The 22,317-nt window shown below is 40.4% G+C and overlaps 1 protein-coding gene across 1 annotated transcript in view; it reads right to left on the minus strand.

The window, feature by feature from the left end:
* Nucleotides 1-2,234: 2,234 nt before the first annotated feature.
* The window catches only part of AKAP8L (A-kinase anchoring protein 8 like), a 43,071-nt gene continuing 22,988 nt past the window's right edge, over nucleotides 2,235-22,317 (minus strand). Inside the window, exons 3-13 of the mRNA XM_015424891.1 lie at nucleotides 21,817-21,874; nucleotides 18,481-18,940; nucleotides 17,213-17,330; nucleotides 17,050-17,093; nucleotides 16,255-16,309; nucleotides 15,334-15,442; nucleotides 13,119-13,260; nucleotides 12,582-12,687; nucleotides 9,993-10,123; nucleotides 5,028-5,123; nucleotides 2,235-3,906 (exon numbers count right to left, since the gene is read on the minus strand). Of these exons, the coding sequence (XP_015280377.1) occupies nucleotides 3,565-3,906; nucleotides 5,028-5,123; nucleotides 9,993-10,123; nucleotides 12,582-12,687; nucleotides 13,119-13,260; nucleotides 15,334-15,442; nucleotides 16,255-16,309; nucleotides 17,050-17,093; nucleotides 17,213-17,330; nucleotides 18,481-18,940; nucleotides 21,817-21,874 (1,661 nt within the window). The 3' untranslated portion in view covers nucleotides 2,235-3,564. The remainder of the gene's footprint in view (nucleotides 3,907-5,027; nucleotides 5,124-9,992; nucleotides 10,124-12,581; nucleotides 12,688-13,118; nucleotides 13,261-15,333; nucleotides 15,443-16,254; nucleotides 16,310-17,049; nucleotides 17,094-17,212; nucleotides 17,331-18,480; nucleotides 18,941-21,816; nucleotides 21,875-22,317) is intronic.

A 22,317-nucleotide genomic window follows, 5' to 3' on the forward strand; every position in this document is an offset into this window, starting at 1 on the left:
TCAGTTATAGACATGTGACAAAGGATAATAAAACTGATATAAAATTGACATTTAGTACAACACAGGTACGACTTGTAAGCAAGAGGCTACTTTGTCATTTGAAGGAAGTGGAATGTACCTAGATCATGAACATTTTTGAAGATAAACTGGAAGGGCTACCAAGACCTCAGGTGCCTCTTTTAAAAAATTGCATAGAAAGGAAGGTTTTACTAGGTGCCGTTTTTCACATCACATTGTTTAAGTGACAGGAGATGCCATTTGAGGTCGAATTTCCACTTTCACATAACTCTTTTTCAATTTCTGTTTAGTTTCAGGTTTCTATAATTCTAATCCAGTTATTGGATGTCCCATCATGTTGACTACATGGATTTACACTGTGTAATCCATCTTGAGTCTCAGTGAAAAAGGTGGACTAAAAATAACATCAGTAGAAAAAAGTGTCAGAAATATTTGCTGTTTTCCCATCTATAAAAGAGACCCGTTACCAAAAAATAGCAGTCTCTACAGTACGATGTTAGGATAAGGACCATACTATAATCTGTCTATCCAAGCATTAAACTCTCTAACTACGTTTCTATAACAGACGAGTCCATCTTCTTTGATCAGTAAACATCAAAATTAGAGTGTGGGAAGAAGAAAATAGTTTTGGGAGAATCATTCAGCCTTAAAAAGGTACAAAAGTCTGCCACTCAGATCTTCTGTCCCAACATGAAGCAATTGCTGCCTGCAAGAATGAGACACTGGCCACCTTCCTTCCCTATTTTCTTCTGCTTGCTCCTGGTCCCAAAAGATGGGGTAAGCAGCAGGATCTTCTAGTATCTTGGACCACTAGTGTGCCTAACACCTGTCAAGATGTCTCCGATTTCACAGCTTTGAAATCCAGTGTTATTACAGGAACTAATTAAGACACCCACGGCAGCAGCAATTATTTTAGTAAGCCCTTTCTCACTACAGCTAGTAGTCCCATTCTTAAAACACTTCAGGTAAACTAAGGAGTATATAGAATTTTATTCAGTGCAACTTTTCCCAACATGACAAGAAAAGCTATCTATAGCAGAACCTATAGAGTAGGATTTGGAAGGATAGTCACACTCCCAAGATACAGATGCAATAATATTAAGAAAGGTATCTGTATACAAGTTCCATCTATGCCTTTTGAGGTTCCCACCCATAACAGTTCAATGTTTCCTAAAGCAGTAAGTCCGCAAAGAAGTCAAAGGAGCAGGACAAGTAGCCTGGAAATGAAAATGTCACACAACTCAGGTCCAAACTAACCACACAACTGGGTAACAGTTCTGGCTGTTTCACCAGTTGTAAGCAGATTTAAGAAGAGTTCCATTGAATTTATGAATGAAAGTTGATATCCCGAATTCGTATGCGTGCACACACAAGTTTCATTTAACACTTCACTAGTTGTAAGCAGATTTAAGAAGAGTTCAATTGAATTTATGAATGAAAGTCGATATCCCGAACTCATATGCGTGCACACACAAGTTTCATTTAACACAATGGAAGTTATTAGTAAACATTCATCAGCCCAAGGCATTTCAGTTACTCAATATGTGTAATCTGAGAGCAAGTCCCAATGAACCTGGCGAGGCTTATTTCCAAAAGAGTGCGCACAGACTCCTAAAAGCAAAATGCATTTGGGGAGAAATGTTACTGTAACTGATTATGAAGTAACTCGGGATAGGACTGTACTGTCAGTGTAGTAGAGTTTGTGATTAGTACTGTTTTTTAGGATTATATTTGAGCCTCATAATGATTGTCTGTATTCTAGTAACACATTAAGCTATGGAAAATGAGCACTAGAATTTCACATCTTTCTGCAACACACACACATCAATGCTATAGGCTGCAGAAAAATGTTAAGTTCTAGTGCTAATTCGTGTGTGTTACATACATCTTTTCAAACAGGGTTAAAGGGATAACAAGAGGCAGCACTTAGGTTATGTAAGTACTACCAATCCATCATGATTGGTAATTGCCAAAATAAATGAGCGGAATAGTACCTAAATTTGTTCTAGAACTTTCTTCTTTCATACTGCTAACACACTTACCACCACCACCCCTGAGGTCCAGTCAGATATTTAGATAGCAGCACAATGCTGCAATTTTTCATTATTTCAAACATACGCACAGTTTCTCTCCCAGACATCTACAAGTTGCTCAGACAAGATATAGCTGTTATTAACACAAATTAGGCATTTAGGTAAGCGATACTTAAAGCTTGTTCTAAACATTTTATTGGGATACACTGCCTTTTGCATTTTACTCACAATGTTTTCTCTTACACTGACCATCAGATGCTCAAGGGGGTTAAGGATTCAGGTGAGTATGAGGCAGCAAGGCCTCTATCCCAGTACTCCAATGATAGCTTTGGTCACCCTCCTCTTTAGTCTGATGCAGCATGTTATCACCACACAGATTCATAAACCTTTTCCAGTTCCGCTGCTCGATTCCCACTATAAGCAAAGTGAATGTACTTAAAGAGAAACAGACGGGCAATCATCCAAGGATAAAGAAAAGTAGGGGCAGCTGCACAGTGACTGCTTTGCAAATGATTCCAGGGCAGGGAGACAAGGGCTGAAGTTGCCCCCACAGTATTAATGCCCAGGATGCGTGTTTTCAATTAGGAACTAGAAGCAAACAGTGAAACAGAACTGCACTCCAGAGGAAGGAATTGTAAGATTCAGAATAAGAAAACTGCCAAAGAGCTCCATTGGTAAGGGAATATTTAATGTTTCTGTAACACTCTTCATCAGTAGATTTCATACAGACTACCACAGCCTTCATTTACAGAATAGCAACCTTTGTTCCTCTGAACAAAGACAGGGCAAAACTTTAAAAGGAGCAATGCCTTTTAAGAGTGTACCAGGTTGCAGCTCTCCTTCCTACACAGCCAACACCTTGCTGCTGCTTTTAGAACCCCACACACATAAGTAGTCCTAGAACAGTGCTTTCTTTCTAGCCACTAGAACTATTCACTCTTTAAAAAGAGCACTGCAGAACTATTGTGCTGACCCCAGGTATTTCTGTTGTGTACTAAAAGTAAAAAGGTAAAGGTAGAAGAGAAGAATGCTACAGCTGCATGGAAGTTATTCTGATTGTGCAGAATTTAAAACTCAGAATTCTACCTCCAATGTTTCTAGGCAAAAAAAATGAATAGGGAACAAAAATTTTCAACTATATACAAAATTGGGGGTGGGGAGGGAGAAGGTTAGAAGACACTTACTCCCCAGGGTTGTAGCACAGAACAAGCAGAATAACACAGTTTGGTTTTGAGTATGTACTCAAGGGGGGGAGGGAGGGGGGAAGATATTTTCCTAGTACAAAGCCACCTAGAAATTGTACTGCACAAAACCTACCTAATACAATGAAGGTTTGATTTAAAAATGCTAATTTCCAAAACACTTTACAGATAAAGGCTTTTAAGTGCTGTAACTAGGTGAAGATGTAGTCAATGAGAACCAAAAGCCGCGTGCCATGTAGTGTCACAAATACAGTTATGGTTTTAAAAGTTTTAATGCAGAGTCTCCAGATACATCAACCTTCTTTGAACATTCACTCATCAGGTGGTTCCAGCTCCTCTGAAGGTATAATTCCTTTTCTTTCTTCCTCAGATTCTTGCTCCTGCTCAGCAGCGAGGGCTTCCTGGGACATGTTCAAGTTACAGTCCTCCATCTGTTCTGGTTCTTCTCCTACCCCTTCTTCTTCACCCTTATTTTCTGCACCACTTTCTTCAACTGGATTTTCTTCATCCAGATTGTCTCCACCTTTGGTTTCCTCATCAGCCTTGTTTCCTTCACCTTCAGGTGCTCCTTCCTCCATGTTCCTACTAGTTCCTGCCTCACCTTCCTCATGTTCCTCTTTCTCTTCAGGGTCATCTGTAAAAGGATTCTCACCCTGCAATACAAGACAGAGTCATAGAGCAACTAGTGCTAGGAAAAATTAGAAAACATGTTAGGAAACATTAACATTAAACAAGAATGGTTTACTATGCAAATAGCTGGTTGAGAGAACAATTACTAGTATGACACCATCCTTTGAAAGTAATTTTAAGTCCTGAGTATTGTGCCAACAGGAGCTGTAAAGAAATGCAGATGAGATCTGGGGAGGAGAAGAGAAAAACAGGGGAAGAGGCAGATAGGATGCAGAGAAATCTGTAGCGCAGACAGAAGAGAACTTATATTGAGAGATGCAGTGAGAACCCCCATGTTATGAGTTGCAGAGAGTACGAGTTAACAGAAAGGAATTCAGAGAGTGGTACCAAGAGAGAAAGGGGGCTAGCGGATTTAAAACACCCATCCCCAGATATTCTAGTGTTAAAGTTGACGCAAAAGGCTTTTCCCTGGTTAGCAAAGGGCAAATTCAGAAAATCATGTTAAATTCTGGCTTTTGCAACAAAGCAGAAGTTTGTAGCACAAACCAGTTACTTCTAAGCAGTAAGGAATTCCAGTTTGTGTATTTCCTGCTGTCTCCCAGCAGTGAGAATGTTCTCTGTATTCTGTCTTATCACTCGTTTGTAGGGTTCCCAAGTCCGTTTTTCTTTGCGGCGGGGGGCTCCCGTATGGCTGTTTTCCCCTCAGATGGCTGTGGCCCCGCCCCCAGCGTGCCCGGCATCATCACGTCACATCCGGCTGATGTGCATGTGGCACACGCGTGTGCAAGGGACACCATCTGGGAGCCCCCCGCCGCGAGACGAAAAGGATTTGGCAACCCTAGATGGAGCTATGCAACAAACAGTGGCTTGGAATTTTAGACATCAGAATAGACCACAGTTAGTACATACTAGATAAAACAGCTGCAAACCCTAATTTGAAATTCTGGGTTGATGCCAACCAATAAAACTTATTCTGTATTATCTTACTGATGCCACAATTAATAATGGTCTGTTTAAACGGTGGTTTGTAACATCTGAATGCTGCCACAGCAGTATGGCCCATAGTTAATATTAATATTAATGAACCTCAGAGGGATTAGAATTATGCACCAAAATGTATAGCCAAAAAAAGGCACTGCTTTACCTTGAGATATCGTTCCAGTTTCTTGCTGATAAGCTTATTGTTAAGAATACTTCTTGCGACTACTAATGATGATTTCTTGGACTGTTCCATCATAGCCTAGAAGAAAAATATCCAGAGATGTCATAGCCTGTACCATACTTACTAATAAGTATTAATAAGTTGCTATCATCTTCTCTTAAGAACAGCCTTGTCTCAATGGAGCAGAGTGGTAAAATTTCTGGAAATTTGTTTCTCTCTCCCAGAAATAAAGGATATCTCAAGAGAAACTACAATATATATAACTAGGAGAAAAGTCCATTGTGGAGGAAGACAATGGGACCTAGCACAGTGTGATGGAGGAGCCCCCACTCTCCCGATCTCTCCCCCTGCGCAACCCCCTGAAGTCGGGGGGCAAGGGAGTGGCTGGGTGACCTCCAGCAGCCTCCAGTGCTGGCCCCCGCCCAGTGAGAGAGCAGCCAGCTGCATGTAGTCGGCGGCAGCAGGATCAGGCATGGCCAGAGGCGGCCCCTGCGCGCTGGAGTGGGCGGCGCGGCCTTCGTCCGGGTGCAGGGCAGCCGGGAGCCTGTAGCCGGGCTCGGGTGAGGACGGCAGCAGGATCGGGGCAAGCCCACCCCCCCGCTGGAGTGGCTGGGCCGCCCGTCAGATTGCACGGAGGGTGGACGGTTATTTGTGTTCAGGTGAGGGCCACGACCCCTGGTGGCATGCGTGGCCCGGCTGGCTATGGGCGCTCAGGAGAGGATGGACACGGCGGCTTTTTCGGTGTGAGACTCCGCCACGGTGTCTTCGAATTGCGGGGCACATTTGCCCCGGCGCCACATCTGTGGGCGGGCATCAGAGACCGCTGGCTGAGGGAACACTCTCCGGCATGAGTGGCGGCTGGCTCAGGCTATGGCTGAGGGAACACATTGAGCATGGCCACACCAAAGCAGCTCTCTCTTCGAATCACAGGGCATGTTCACTTTGGCACCACCTCTGTGGGCAGGAGCAGAGACCGCGGCCAGTGGCCAGCGTCCCCGGCATGAGTGGCGGCCGCCTAAGCCTATGGCAGAGGGAGCGCATCGAGTGTGGTCACCCCAAATTAGCTTTATAATATAGAGAGATACTTGTTTACCAAAGAAACTTAATTTATTGCTTTAATATGAAAGGCACTATGCATAATTCAGCTCACACTACGGCACTATACTTACAAGATTTAAATATAAAGGTCTATTTTCTACAAACAAAGGAATGAATATACCTAATACAAGAGAGACAGAGAGCCATTGAAGTCTATGCTACATTAGCACAATTCACACCAGTTTTTGCTCTCTGAGAAGTAGGACAAACGAAACACTAGGTTGGAGCTAGCTCAATAACCACATACCTTTCTAGCTTTCCCCTCCTCCCAACAATCCTTTCTTTATAATAATTTTTATTGATTTTATAACTAATAGTAACATAGAACAATAGAACTTACATACTGATACAGTAACAAAACAAAAAACAAACATATCATCAAACTGTAAAGAGTAATACTATGCAACAAAGTCATTAATAGATACATAATCAAAAAAGGAGAACCATTTTCCCATAAAGTGTGACTGATAGGAAAAGCTTTCAGTAAGCAATAACTGGTCCAATATGTTATCCAGAACTATAAAGTCCTATACTTTCAAAACCCATTGCCTAACTTTGGGAGTCCCATCTGATTTCCATTTTTGGGCTAACAACGTTTCAGCTGCAGTTAATAGAATTGCAGTGAATTGTTTTGTAAATTTTGGAATTGAGTTTTTAGGACATAGGTTCAGCAAAATAACTTCCAGATTTCTTGGTATTGTGTAATTAGTAATATCCTTTATGTATTTAAGAATTTAATCCTAAAAGGTTGAACTTTAGGGCACGTCCACCAACACTGGATGAACGTACCTGTATTTCCACAGCCTTTCCAGCATTGTGGGTTTCCAATTGATTTAGAGTGACAGAGCCTTACAGGAGTCAGGTACCATCTGGTGCACATTTTATAAGCTTGCAAAGAAATGTTTAGGGATTCTGAGGTATATGTATTGGAAGACCAGACAAGACTCTGTCGGCAATCATCAATGGTACTGTCACAATCTTTTGCCAAGCTTTTTGACAACTAAGCATGCTTGGTCCAATGTTCTTGGCTTAATAATTTGTAAATGATAGAAATCAAACCCTTCGTACCAGTCGAATCAGATTTCAAAAGATATTCGAATGTAGTCAGCTCTCTATTAAGCAGAGTATGGAGTCCCAGTTTATAAATCACATGGTAATCTGATGATAGTGGATCCAAGGGATTACAAAATTGTATTTCTGTTCTAGTGAGTTTTAGACCGTAACTGTCCTTTATGAAGAATGTCACAAAATCTAAATACCCCCTTTTCCCTCAATTGAACATAAGTATCTATGGTGCTACCTGGAACAAACCATTGTTGTCCCAAAAATATTGCTACTGGAGAGGAGCCTGGGACCAATGTATTTGTGTTTCTTTCCCAAACATATAAGGTGGTATTTAGATAAAGATTGCCTACAATGGATTTAGGCCTGTCAGTGGGTTTATTCCATACTGTTTCCCATAATAAGTAGGAAGAGGAGCATGTTTATTCAATCTGAACCCATGTTTTTTCAACATTTTGTTTTGTTTCTTTTTAAACTGTGCGGCTTCGTAATAAAGCCTTAGATTAGGGAAACCTACTCCACCCAATTCTGAAAGTCTAGTCAGTAATAAAAAATTAATTCTGGGTTTCTTATTAGCCCAAACAAATGTATTTAATTTTAACTGCCACTGATTTAAGTCATTCCAAGAAAGTTTTATAGGGAGATTCTGGAACAGAAATAGAAACTTTGGTAAAACTATAGATTTAATCATTTCCATCTTTTCCATTCATGTTAAATTTTGTTTATTCCATTCCATTAAGGTATTGTCGATTTGTTTTATAATAGGTTTATAATTACAGTTGTAAAGATATCTTAAATTAATAGGTATATTAATACCCAGGTATATGAATGCCTCTATATTTTGGGTACCCATTTGAATTTAAAGGCAGTCAAAATTCCCCCAACAGTCCTTTCTGACCCCAGGAAAGTTTATTCCCAGGGTCAATAGGATCCATTTGGAGTAAAAGCTGCATAGAGTCAGGAGGCTGCAGAAACAAGGGGTCAAACCTGCTCCCTTCTTACTCCTCTTCCACTAGCAGAGCTCCATTCACAGAAGAGGTGGGAGGGAACAATTTTTGGTGTGGGGAGTGGAGGCTCGGCTTTTATGCCTGTCCCCTGCACTTGAGGGAGCTGGGCAGGGCGAGTTTTCTGGTCCTGCACTCAGTGGCGGATCTGTGCGCTGGGGGGCTGGGAATTTGTTCACCAGCATAGGCTGGTGCAGCTTAAAGGGAACACTGGTCAGGGGAAATCCTGGGAAAATCAGCTACTGTTACTGATGGAGTGTGAGATCCAACCCAAATTTTCTAAAAAACCGAAGGAAGACATTATTTGGACAGAAACAACCTCAAATGATAATACAATAGAACTCACCATGTAGATGTATACAGAATTAAAATGTAGAATATTAAAAACTTTGATTTCTTCACACACGCATTATCATATACATGATAAATTGTGTACAAAGGCAGGTTTAAACAGTACTTTTGAAAATGTTTTAAGTATTTTCAGGACACACAGGAATCATAATTTCAATAGAATTTTCTGCAAATCGGGGGTAATCCCAGTTTGCAAAGAACACTAAATGTAGAAACACTAAAAAGCAAATGTTTTGAGGGTAACCCTCCACCCTTGTGAGTACAGATGAACTGGCTCACAAACTAAAGTTCATGAGGAATTTTAGGCAGGTTCATGACCGGTCAATAGGCACGAACTTTCCATGAACTTTCAAGCTGTTCACAGAAGTTCCTGCTGGTTTGTGAACAGATACATTTCCAGACAAACTGTCTCCGCTCAATCTAAATGTTTACCAAACTTCAAAACAATGGGGGGGGGGAATATGAAACTCGGAGAGCACCTAGAGGAGCAGCCGGGAGAGGTCCCCTGTGGTTTTGATGTCTCTGGCTTGCACAGGATCCGTTCAATATACTCTTGTCATTGATGGTTCCCCGAGAAACCATCTGGGGGGAACCATTTCTGGGGACACCTTCTTTGGGGGGCTGTAACTTGGATCCCATAAATCCAGTTCTCACCAAACTTGGCGTGCAGGTAGAAGATAGTCAGCTGGAGATACCCTGTAAGTCCGGCAACTCTGGCTTGCACAGGATCCGTTCTACTGGGTCACAAACCTGATGAACTCAACTGGTTTAATTTGGCTGCTAAAAGTTCATGACGGTCTGCCGTTTGCAAATCAAACAGGCTACAAACCGAATTTTCCCAGTTCATGCCCATCCCTAATTGCGAGCTATGTGTGTTCACAGACTTTGTTGGCAAAAAGGAATTCAAATGGCATATTAGATTGCTTTGGAAACTTAAGATGCCATGAGAAATTATGGTGGCAACAGCCATGTCAACCAGGAGATGGAGAGGCTCAAGCTGACTACAGCTTGCCTGCTGCATTGTCATTCTTTTCTATTCTTCTTTCACTGTGAGAAGAAAGACTTGCTTGGACAATTCAGTCAATATGAGCTCTGGCTATCTAGAAAGATGGCACTGCAGTGACCATGGAAAGGAATAAACATAATCTTTAATCAAGATTCTACTCAAACCACGAGTAATCTTAGGACTAAAAGGAAATAAACTAGTTCTTTGATCTGGCCCTATGTGACAGTCCTTAACCTGTTTCAGATACATACCAGCTCTCTAAATTTTCCTTGCAGACATTAAATCAAAACACACTTATCCAGTTACTTTAGCATGTATCCTTGATTTTAAATTGCTAATACAAGAAAAGTTCAAGCAGGCAGCAACTGACCAAACCTGCTCAATGTGCTTTCTGGTAGTGCTCACTTCCAACAGATGTATACTCACTCTGCGGTTGTGGTTATGATCAAGAGACTTCAGATGTTTCTGGATAATTCCGTACTGCATTGGGATGAAGAGGTCACATGCAACACAGTGAGCAGCCTCCACCTTTTTTACGAAGTGCTCCATACCTATATCTGAAGAAAGGTAAGGAAATCTCATTCTGTAGAATATGCTTTCTATCATAAGCACCAATATTCCCCATACCAGGCAGGTGATCCATACACAGCCTCTAGAGTTCTCTGCACTACCATAAATTTGGCTGCACATGTATGTGTAGAGGACAATTCAAAAGTTCAAGTGATTTTCTATTGATTATTGCTGATTTCCAGGAACCTTTGGGAGAGAGTCTTTGGGGCTCTCCTGGAGAATTAACAAACAATTTAAATCACTAAGCACAGTTGTAAAGAAAACAGGTGTTTCAGACTTAATTTACATGTTCCAGCCCTTACTTCAAGGAAAAGGAATTTTGATTGGAAGCAAAGTAGTTTTTCTCTTAACTGCAGGTGTTTCTGTTCCAGGCAACTTAGCCAATTTTCAATTAGGACATACTTTCCACCTGTCATAAGTGAAAATTTATGAGAACCTCTCTATTTCAAAGAGCGAGTTTAGAAGTTTGTTTCAGCTTCTGAGTTTTAGTAATTTTAAATAGGCTTAGAGTGTTGTAACATATCAATACTGAACTACTGGCATCTATAAGCAATATCTATATCTATCTGTCTGTCTGTGTTTGCCTTTTCAGCCTATTTTAAAGAAGAAAAGACTTTGTATTTTAATTGGAATAACAGAAAGCACCCTGGTAATTAATTGTCAAAGCTAAAGATTGATGGTTCCATCCTTTATTCCACAGGAACTAGAAAATAACTGGTCAAGATGTTTTTATACACTTAAAACTGACCTGGCAAGGATCCACAAGCTAAGTTAAAAGGATGTCAAAATTAATAGGGTTGAATAAAAGTTCAGTTGTATTTTCCACGCAAAATAGATCTAAGTATTTAGGGTGCTTTTATAGCAAAGAATAATTGTTAAAAGGTAAACTTCTCTGAATGTTTATAGCTGAAAATGAAAGCTTATGGATAAAATGCTTCTGAATGTTTATTAAAAAGAAGAAAACTAGTGAAGGTTTTAATTTTTTAATAAAGAATTGTGTTTAAAGCTAACAAGCTGCTGACAAGAGGAAAAGTTGGAAAATGACCAAGAGCTGACCAAGTATGTGTGGAAAGCCCAGTCAAAATAGAAGACATTAATCATGGGCAGGTCAGCTAAAGAAGCCAATTAAAAGGGTCAATTAAAAATACAGAACTTGTATTATAAAAGGGTGACTCCTACTGGTTAAAGTAAAATAACATATCTTGACAAAATAAGCAAATTTAAAGGTTTAAATATTCTGTAAAAATTCCCTGATGAACCAAAAATGAAGAATAGTTTGTAATACAATGCATCTACAGAAGTTTTATGCCATAGGCTACTTTGAAGCACTAAAAGAATACATGTAAAGGGTTTAATTCTTTAGAATGTCATTGTAATTATATGTTTTCATATTTTTGTATACCCTTAGTGAAAATAAGCCTATAAAATGCTTTAAGAATATTGTTATACTTTTATATGCATGTATTAATGTAAAAGAACCATTTTTGTAATGAAAACATCTAAGTTTTGTACTAAAAATGAACTCAGCCCAAGAGTTCATTTAAAGGTGAAAGAGTCTTTGTAGGCAGCCAAGAAAATGAATAGATGTATAAATCAATACAAGCGCCTGCATTGTAGAATTGAGACACAGCCAAGTAACATCCTATTTGTCAAATATGTGATTCATGAGTGACCAGACAAAGAAATCTGAAATGAGCATGTCTAAATGATGTCAACAATGATGTATAGTTAGAAGGAGCAAGAAGAGTATATCTATAAGTCTGCTCTCTGTATTTTCTCACTGAACATCCATGCTGAATTTCTTTGCTGTGAGATGTTCCTTATTCAAATAAATCTTTTTTTTTTACTCTTTATTGCCTGGAATAGTTTATTTCACTGTGTGGTTTATTGGCTAGCCACACAAGTCAAAGAACCTTAGCGCCCTCAGGGCACTGGCATCATATGGATTGAAAAAATAGCAAAAACAGAACAAAAATGGAAAGCAACTGGAGCTCCTACCGTCTTCACTTGTATTAAAAAAGGATATAGATTTCTGTCCCTTGGGTTGAGAGAGCAAAGAGCACTTCTCATGCACACCCAAGAATTACTACTTCCTAAAACAAAAGTCTGTATCTATTCTATTGAACTGTGTGCACACCTAGCCTCCCCATTAAAAACATAGTACGCATTTATTAATACATCATTACAATTGCTTCCGAGGTGCCAGGAAAAGGCACTGGCTACACATATCAATGGTCAGCACAGACAATATAAGGCCTTTCCCAAAAAACAGTATAATGTAGATTCCTAACATCTTTTGCAACTCTTTGCAGGTGGCACAGGACATTCTTATGCAAGAAACTGGAGCAGGTCTTTGAGCAGCAAGTCAGTTCACATGCTTAATTGCTGAACTTTAAGACAGCCTTCATACACTAAACTGTGTATCAGTCACAAAATAATACATACCCTGGGTAAGATCTTGGTCTTTGTAGATCTGTTGTATAACAGCATTAATATCTTCGATTGCTTTACGGCGTTCTTCTGTTTTTTTTGTTTTGTTAGCTACATATTCCTGCATTGTAGAAGAGCTTACTATAAACACTGAAGATAATGTTCAGGAAGCAGAGGATACCTTACTGTCAAATGCCAAGCATGCAATGATTAACCCACAATCAAGGTTCTGACCCTTTGCCGACTGCCTCTCATTCCAAGCAATACATTTTCATGCCTAATAACTTTTTCACCAGTCTCACTTCTTTCGAAGAATTAAAAGCAAGACTGTGGTGTGGATGGGTAGCATAAATATAGATGCAAGCAAGAGCAATTTAGAACAAAACCTGTGAGGTAAGGATTGCTGAAGTCTGACACTACCAAAACTCATCCCCAAAACTGTTTCTGGTTTACATTAAATACTTCCAAACTAAGTGCCACAGACATATCAGAAAACAAAGGGCCTCATCTGGTTCAGGGAAAACAGAAGGCAATTGCTCAAAAGAGGCCCACCTGGAGGAAGTCAGCTGTCTGCTGGGGCAACTTGGTTCCAACAAATTTAAAATGCTCCTTGTGAAACTTGCTCTCCAAATGATTGGTCATCTCATCCTCATAGAAAGTACGATATTTGCACAATGAACACACAAACTGAATCCTGCTTAAGGCACACAGAATGAAAAAAGCTTTAATATAGGGTTACCAGGTGTTCTCTTTTTTGAGGACATGTTCTCTTTTGTTGGTGTCTGTCCTCTTTTGGGCTTTTTAAAAAACTGATGAAAATGCCCTCTCTTTGGGCTGGAAGGTTAGGAATATTCCTAGTTAGTAGCAATGATCAACAGCTTAAATAGTAAGGGTATTTAAAATGAGATTTGTCATAGTGATCACTTGTTTGAAGTAGTCAGGAAATATGAAGTGAAGAGATTGGATTTATACCCCGCCCTTCACTACCCAAAGGTGTCTCAGAGCTGCTTACAAACTCCTTTCCCTTCCCCTCCCCACAACAGACACCCTCTTTTTTGCTTTTCAAAATATGGTAACCCTATTTAATATGAAGGTTTGCTGTAGGACCTGTTTTTGCAGGACTTTACTTTTGGTGCTTAAGGTCATATGGCTGCACTCAAAATCAACTATAATGCATGAAAGGTAAAGGTTTCCCTTGCTCAAAAGCCAATCAAATCTGACTCTAGGGGGCTTTGCTCATCTCCGTTTCCAAGCCGAAGAGCCAGCGTTGTCCGAAGACATTTCCGTGGTCATGTGGCTGGCATGACTTAATGCCGAGGCACACAGAATGCTGTTACCTTCCCACCAAACTGGTACCTATTTATCTACTTACAATTTCTTGCTTTCGAACTGCTAGGTTGGCAGGAGCTGGTGCTGGAGATGGGAGCTCACTCCGTCACGCAGCACTAAGGTCTCGAACTGCCGAACTACAGACCTTCTGGTTTGCAGCTCAGCATCTTAACCTCTGAGCCACCGTGGTCCCCTATAATGTATTAAGCAATACTATATTCTTGTGCCTACTGTTTACAAATTGTGGGACATCTGATCTGCATGAGTAAACTAGAAAGACTATCACTCACATCTATCCCCCAGACTACACTGGACTTCAATAAGGAATTCTGCAGTAATATTTAGAGTTGGAATGGCACTATTCCAGATTTTTAAAATGCATTGTACTTACAATGTCAACTCTAGAAACTACAATATATAAAATTCAACCTTCAGCAGACTGCCTAAGTTTGGTAATGGTACATTATATAGGGAGAAATGTTAAAACAGTGAACTCCACTGACACACACAAGAGGATTCCACATTATCCTGATCCCATACTATAACCACTAGCACAGGGTTGCCCAACATGGCACCGTGGGAGCCATGGTGCCCGCCAGTACCTCCCTTGGTGTCAGACTCGGGTATGTTGAACAACTATACCTGCTATATTTTGGCTTTGTGTAGTCACAACTGCTATGTTTCAAACCCAATATAATCATGCTCTGTATATCCCGTTTACTCCCTATTCCTAACCATGTTAATTCTTCTGTTCTTATCGCTTGCCCTCGTCTGCCAATGCATTCCTGGGGGTGGGGTGTGTGGAGTGCTGTAGGTTAGGGAGGCCAGCTTCAGTAATTCTTCCCATGGTGCCTCAAGAGACATTGGTTCACATGGGAGATGTCCTTGAAGAAAAGTCTGTGTTTAGCTAGTGATAGACCGTATAGCTCTCAGTCTTTGTAGTAGAGCTGACGTGTATGAATGGAATGTTGGGATTGTAACTATATTCTGGTTTCCTGCCTTTGTACCCCAGTCTTGACAAAGAGTCTGAACCCATGAACATCTCAAATCTCCCAATAAACCTTTCCTTATAGAAAGTGTGTGTGGAGAGTGATTTGACTGGGAACCTGACACTTGGTGTCTGCTGAGCTTTTCAGAAGGGGGAGGGAGTAAGACAGGACTTGTTACTGGCTGCCTCATTCAAATAAACAGTTCTTCCACTAGAGGAGGATGAGAACTGGTAAGCAAGTGGTTCAATTTCCCCTTCAGGATTTCATTTCCAGGAAGTGGGAGGAGGGAGGTATTCCATTTGGCTCCGCCTCTGGAAGCAGCTATTTTGAGTTTGTCTCTGCTTCCTGAGGCAGCCATTTTGGGGTGGTGCTTACCATCCCCCCTCACAAAAAGATACCCACAGGCTCAAAAAAATTAGGGATTCCAGTCTTCTGGAGAAGATGCCTACCTTTCCACCATCCGATCACGGTATCTCTTTTTCTGCCTCTCTTGAGTTTTCTTGCCAGCTTGTAATTTGCGCTTGATTTGACTGATTTCTTCCTGAATTGTTAGGGCTCCTATATGTAATAAAAAACAGTGTATTTTCAGTATCCTAGGTTCCAGCTCCCCAATCTTGCCTTTCTAGCCACAACACAAAAGAACAGATTGAACTAGAGCTTCCTGAAGGTTAATCAGAGCTAAAACCATAACTGTCACCTAATGAGCATCTCAGGCTTTAAAGAGCAGAATGTCTGTAGGGTGGATTCTTCCTATAAGAGTTTGTTTTCTCAAGATCCTTGCAATTATGGGATGAAGAGCAAAGCCTGAATTACAGTTGGACTAACTTTGAGCTTGATTCCAGCACTCAGAAATGTCCCAGAGCAATTTTCTTTATATACAGTATAATCAATTGGCAGATGTCCAGCTTCTGGGAACTGGCCAAGGAGAAAAGTTCAATGGTCTGAAGGTGATGTTACCATGCATGCTAGAGGTATAGACTGCCACAATGGTATGGAAAACTGCTATTTCAAAGTAGCTGGAGCCCACCCCACTAAAGGAAGAATAAATGCAGTTCAAGAATTGTTAGAGCTGACATTTCTCCCCGCATAATTAAGCAGGCTGCCAACATATCACAGAGCTATTACATCCTAGGCGGGGAGGGCGGGGTACAAATTTGAAGAAATAAATAAATAAATAAATAACGTTAACCACTCAAGATACAAGTTTAAAGATAACTTGTTAGGTCAGTTCCCATACAACATATAATACTAGAAACTTGGCTTTTCTAAGCTTCAGTGCTTGAATACTGGAGCAATTTATGGACATGTGTAATAGCTCAACTGCCAAACCCCACCCTGAGAAGACTCTATATATGGTCATTTGAACTTACCCTTCTCAGAGTCTCCTTTTCTTTCTTCATCTTCACCACCTTCTCCCTCTCCTTCCTAAAAAGCAATTAAAGATACTGAGGATACTGCCATTGCTTTCAGTGAAATTTCACATCAGGTGATCAGAAGTGTTGCTAGCTATCAAGATGACCATATGAACCCAAGAAACAACAACTACTCATACAAAAATACCAGTTACTAGATGCAGAAATAGAGATAATCTTGTCAGCCCTTATCTTTAGATGAGCTTCTCTGTATCAATGAGGTATTAAAAAAATTAATCTCCAAAGCTTCAGAATTTTAGACACGCATGTTTTTAAGCTCTAAGAAACCTTACAAAAATCACAGTTGCAACCTGAGAATGGTTCCTATGCATTTGGATAAGCAGTAAATGTAAACAGTGGGATTTCATTCAGAATGAAAGAGTATTGTTCTCATCTATACTGAGGAAGTCTTATGTTCTCTTACTAGTCCAACATAGATGACAAAGCACTTTTGTATGGTGGGGTTGCTTGGCTATAGCCACTTGACATCCATATATAGAGCACACAACACAGTGAACCCCATTATTTATACTGCTCGTAACTGAGGAGAGAGGGACAGCATTGTCCCTCTTTTTTTACCTAAAAGGAGCTCTGGGAGGATCCAAATCCAATCATCAGAGCAATAGAAATATTTAAGTTGCTGACCACTCCTAGTAGCTCTTAACCCAGGTATGAGGTAGGGGTGAGGAAGTAATCTATTCACATGAGTTTAACTGTAAAACTGTACAGTAAAAAAACCCACCACCTACTCACAGCTTTAGAACACTTCTCTGCAGCTTCTCCTTCAGGTCCCTCTTCTGAAAAGATACAAGGCAACAACTGAAAATTTAATGCTTTAAACATCTACAAACTAAGATGCAGTGAAGGGGGAAAGCTCAGTTATAGGAAAGTTGTACCTCTCTGTAGAGACTCTTACCATTATCAGAGTCTGAATTGTCAGAGCCATCGGTTTTTGCTGCTTTGCTGTCTGGCTCATCAGAACTGTTAGCTTGTTTTCGCTTATTAGAAGCTGGGTCAGTCTTTATTCTTTTTTTCTATGGGTTGAAAGACAAAGGTAGTTTCATCTGTGTGCACAAACCAACAGCTGCCTTATCACCAACCAAATCTCATTCATGTATAATAAAATGTGCTGTTCCAGATACATTCCAAACAGGCCAAATCTTAGGAAAGCAGGTTTCAAACTTAACTATCCTAGACAATGCTCCCTCCAAGCTGTGGAGTCTTATGAGCAAAAATTCAACTTTGTGAGCTACTGGCGTTAAAGCTGTGAGTGAGCGATTTGGCCACTGCATAAATTAGTTTGCTCTGGAGCCATGCTTCCTGAGCTAAGACAAAAATGTGTGAGCTGGAGGCTAAAAAACTGTGAGCTAGCTCACATTAAATCAGCTTAGAGGGAACACTGATCCTAGATCAGACTTCCTAGCTATTATTAGAAGATTCAGAAGCTAAACTGACTAAGGCTACATGATGGATACATGATGGATCTTCCTAGAACATGAGTCACCAGCCTTTTTTTAAATAACAGCTACCTCTAAGTAACGAACAGTGTTCCCTCTAAGCTGAGTTAGTGTGAGCTAGCTCAGAGTTTTTGAGCTTCCAGCTCACACATTTTTGTCTTAGCTCGGAAGGATGGCTTCAGTGCAAACTAATTCATGAAGTGGCTAAATTGCTCACTCACAACTTTAATGCCAGTAGCTCACAAAGTATTGCTCACGAGACTCCACAGCTTAGAGGGAGCATTAATATCCCAAGCTACTCCTCCCCCAATCTCTATCACATTACCAAGTTTTGTTCTTTTAATAACACAGAACATGAATTAGGAAGAGCACCAGAAATGAAAATAAAAGCTTTCTTAAAAATTGAAAAGCCTAGAGCAGATCTTTCTGCAATCTCTTCCTGGGTCTTCTAAAGGACGCTCAAACTACTCTCCAGCAGCTGGTGAACCATCAGGAGCTGACAAGCTACCAATAGGAGACCCCTGTGCTAGAACAATTGTCCAAGACAAATCAAAGTACCAAGCAAGTGGCACAAGCAGAGAAGGAAAACAGCAGTAATAGCAAAGCAATCTAAACTACAAAGCAGACTTCTTTGCACTTGGCCCTGGGCAGTATCATTTAATGGGCAATGCAATGCCCTTTAGAAAGGGACAGAAAACAGGTGGGAGAAGATTGCACAGGTACTTACTTTAAAATCCGCGTCCCACATTTTCCAGTTTCTCCTCATGCGTTGTTTCATGCCGCCTCCTCCAAAGCGCATGTTGCCAGAGAAACCTCGCATTCCCTGGAACATATTGTATTCAGGGAAAAGTTTGTGGGAGAAAAGGGATGGGGGTCTATTGGGGCCATGGCCCCGTCCTCCCATTGGCGCTGGGGGGTCATTCCATTGTCCGCCCATGCGCCCAGAATATGGAGCTGCCATGGATCTGTTATTTCGCCCGTCTCTGGGCCAGTTTTGACCCCGATGGCCGAAGTTGTCACGTGCTCTGTTGTGGTACTGGTCCCTGCGGTTCCCATAGGAGTTGTCATAGTGGCCTTCATAGGCATTGTCGGTTTCATGTTCAGCCTCACTATAATCGTAGCCGGATCTGTACAGATCACGGTCATTCAGTGAAGGCCTTGAGTCGTAGGACTCATATGTATCATACCTGCAAGAGTTGTACAGCAAGCAAGGAATCTAGTCAGTAGCATGTAAATCACCATGTTACAGAGTCTGCCAAGAAATGGCAAAAGAAAGGTTACATTTTTAAAAAAACCTGAAACCAAACACAAACCACCCCACAACTGTTCTAGTTTCAATGAGGTCAAAACAAAGCTCGGGGTTTTTAATGCAACATAAATTTCTCCCTTGTAAAATCCATTTTTGGGAAAAGGCCATTAATTTAAGGGCTACCCAGAAATTGTATTAATCACTGAAAAAGCAAAGCACTTGGATCAGAGTGACACAAATATGCCTTCAGTTGTAACTAGTTTTTGGTTTTGCCTTTTACTGGGTCACACACACCAGCCCCTTTAGTGGTCTGCTAGATAGCTGAAATTCTTGGGTACAATTGCTCATGGTCAGCTCCCACCTATTCAGCTATTTTGAGATGAAGCAGAGAAAGTGCTTTAAGAAAAAAAGCAGAGATGGATTAAGAGGTGCTTCATACATGACATTTTGCCTTATTATTACAGTGTGGAAAAAAAACACTGCCTGAGTAGACTTAATCACACTTCCAAAGCCCACCATAATAACTGGCTGGGACACACTGGAGTTTTTCTATAAAAGGGAAGTCTAAAACATCACAATTTCATAAGACTATTCCAAACTCTTCAGAGGAATCTTAAGAGTTTAAATTCTGCACGTTGTAATTGAAAAGCAACTGCAACAGAGCCTATGAGCCGATTACTATGCAAAGATGTTAAGGCCAGAGTGCACATTATTCCCAATTGCTTTCTGTTTTGGACAGCCAGAACTGAGCAACTGAGCCAGAACGGAGCAAAACAAGTCAGGCTGCATGTTATAAACCAGCACTGAACACCAGTGATAGTCATGCTTTACAGCAAGGGATCTGAAAGCAAGAACACTGAAAGGAAACAATGGCTGAGGAGGAGACTTTACAAGCTAACTAAGAACAGAAAGTGTCATTCTAAAAAAGCATCAGGGCAACCTAAATGATTCCATGTACCCCATTAGAGCAGACTAAACCGCTACAGGTGAGCATTCATTGCTGCAGTTCAGTTTTCTCCAATGTTTTCTAAGTAATTCACTGCAGCACCCTGCTACTTCCAGTCTCCAATGGCCACCAGGAATCACCACATTTAATTCAAGTAAGGGTGAACAATGCTGGGTTATCCAATATCCACCTGGTATGATAGAACTGAAAAACGGGACAACTATAAAGTTACAATCCAATTCTATGCACCTTTTCTCAGACATAAACCCCACTGGCTTCAAAGTGTACATGGTGTTGCAGCCTTAGACATGCCTGGTAACCTGGGTCAGCATCTTCCAATTATCTGGAGTACTTTAACCTTTACGCCTAAAAACTCTACCAAATGAGAACTAAAGACGAAAAAACCTAAGTATGATTTCAGCAGACTGTGGCACAACTACTTGCAACAATTCCCTTTCCCCCTATGAGACAAGAGAAGCTATTTGAATAATTGCAAAGAAAGTACATCACCAGAAGTAGACTCAATGCACAGTAATACCATAAGGGTTTCTGTAGTCTATTCTGTCTTCTACTTCTTATGACAATTACATAATAGAATGAACGTGACAACAGTTATAAGAAGCTATTAACTAAGCAATTATTTTGGACTAAAAATACCCTGCTATACTGCTCTTTAAAGCAGTTCCAAGAACCTAATATATAAGCAATATCAGCATAACAAGAAAACAATGCAGAACATTATATATAATTCAGGCCCTGAAGCACTATGCTTTCATTCTACTGAACTGTGCAAAATTAAGAAAACTAGGTTTAACACAATACTCCCTTGACATACTTTATATATAAATGTCTCCAGGCCCAAATGACATACACATATCCTTTTTCAACCTAACTGATTTTCACCTGACTCTAGGAATGCAGCTACAAAACAAATTTAATGCCAGTCTGTATAACCTTATACTTACTCTAAAATGTATAAAGTATGAAGTGTCTGTGTAAGTCATGTTTAACTATTGTTAAACATCAGAGTTAAACAGGACGCCGCAATTTCTTCCCATCTTTTTTCCCAGCTACTTTTCTATACCACCTGCCATATGTCTAAATTCTATCACACAAAAAAATCCAGCAGTTACTCCTCCAATGAAAACCTGTACTCTCTTGCATATGAGCAACAGCTTGACTATGCAGGGTAACAGATATACATGCACACACTAGTAAATGGCTGAGAGGATTCATCTTGGTTGTTCACAGCAAAATCCAGACGAACTTGCATTGGCCACATAATAATACTGGAACTACACTCACTCAATCAGACTCCTAGCCATCTTTAAAAGTTACAGAAAAATACTACAGCCTATTCTTATTTTGCAGCTTTATATTAAAGTTCACCGATCAGCTATTAGAGTATTAACAAGCTTACCGTGCCCAAAAGCACATCTAAGCACCTTATTTTCAAATCTCAAGCTGAAAGAGAAACATACAACCTAGCTCATTCCATTTTTCCAATGGCTCCCCTTACAAGCAAGAGTATGGATATGAAGACAAGAGTACCACCATTAGTTAGAGAACAAAAGGAACAGCTCTAAGGCAACGACACGATACTTCAGCAGCCCACCCTTCAGAAACACAGACTAGCCTAATCTATGACTATTACTGAACCTTTTCACCTTTATTTCTACACTCACCTGTCTCCACCTGAGCCATAATGTCCTCCTTGCATCGTGTCACTTTCTAGATGAGATACCATATCTAAGCGTTGGTTAAATTTTGTTATTACACCATCAGCATTGGTACCAGTGGAAGCATTAAGGTTCATGTCTGTATATGAATTAGGCATTTCCCAAGAGTTTGAAGTGGCCATACCGTACCCATAATTGCCAGAGGTATCCTGACCGTATCCATATCCATAACTATAGTCTTCATAACCTGAAAAAAGAAGCAGCCACTGAGTTTTCCAATAAGGAAAGATTGTCATATATGAGCATCTAACACAAGATGAATACAGTCTCTTAGATGCAGCAGTAACAACCAACAGGCTTAGAACAGACGTTTTTTGTACCTCCTATCACATTTAAGTTGTATAGTGCTTCAAAGTGTCAGAGTGTGCATTATCTTGTTGTAATCTTTAAAAAACCCTTGTAAGGCAGGCCAGTATTATCATCCCTGTACTGCAGATATGCAACTGAACCTAAAAAGAGGATGGCTTGCCTAAAGGTCATAAGAGGTGAAGACATAAAGGTAAAATTCAAACTGGGGACTTCTTAATCCAAAACGCTGTCTCTTAAATCAATACACTATACCAGCTGATTTAGCTATATGACATTTCATGCTAACTCCAACCCCTACTTTTACTGCCACACAGTGACACG

This window comes from Gekko japonicus, unplaced genomic scaffold (genome assembly GCF_001447785.1).
Source record: "Gekko japonicus isolate JY-2015 unplaced genomic scaffold, Gekko_japonicus_V1.1 scaffold1387, whole genome shotgun sequence".
NCBI classification, from domain to species: domain Eukaryota; kingdom Metazoa; phylum Chordata; class Lepidosauria; order Squamata; family Gekkonidae; genus Gekko; species Gekko japonicus.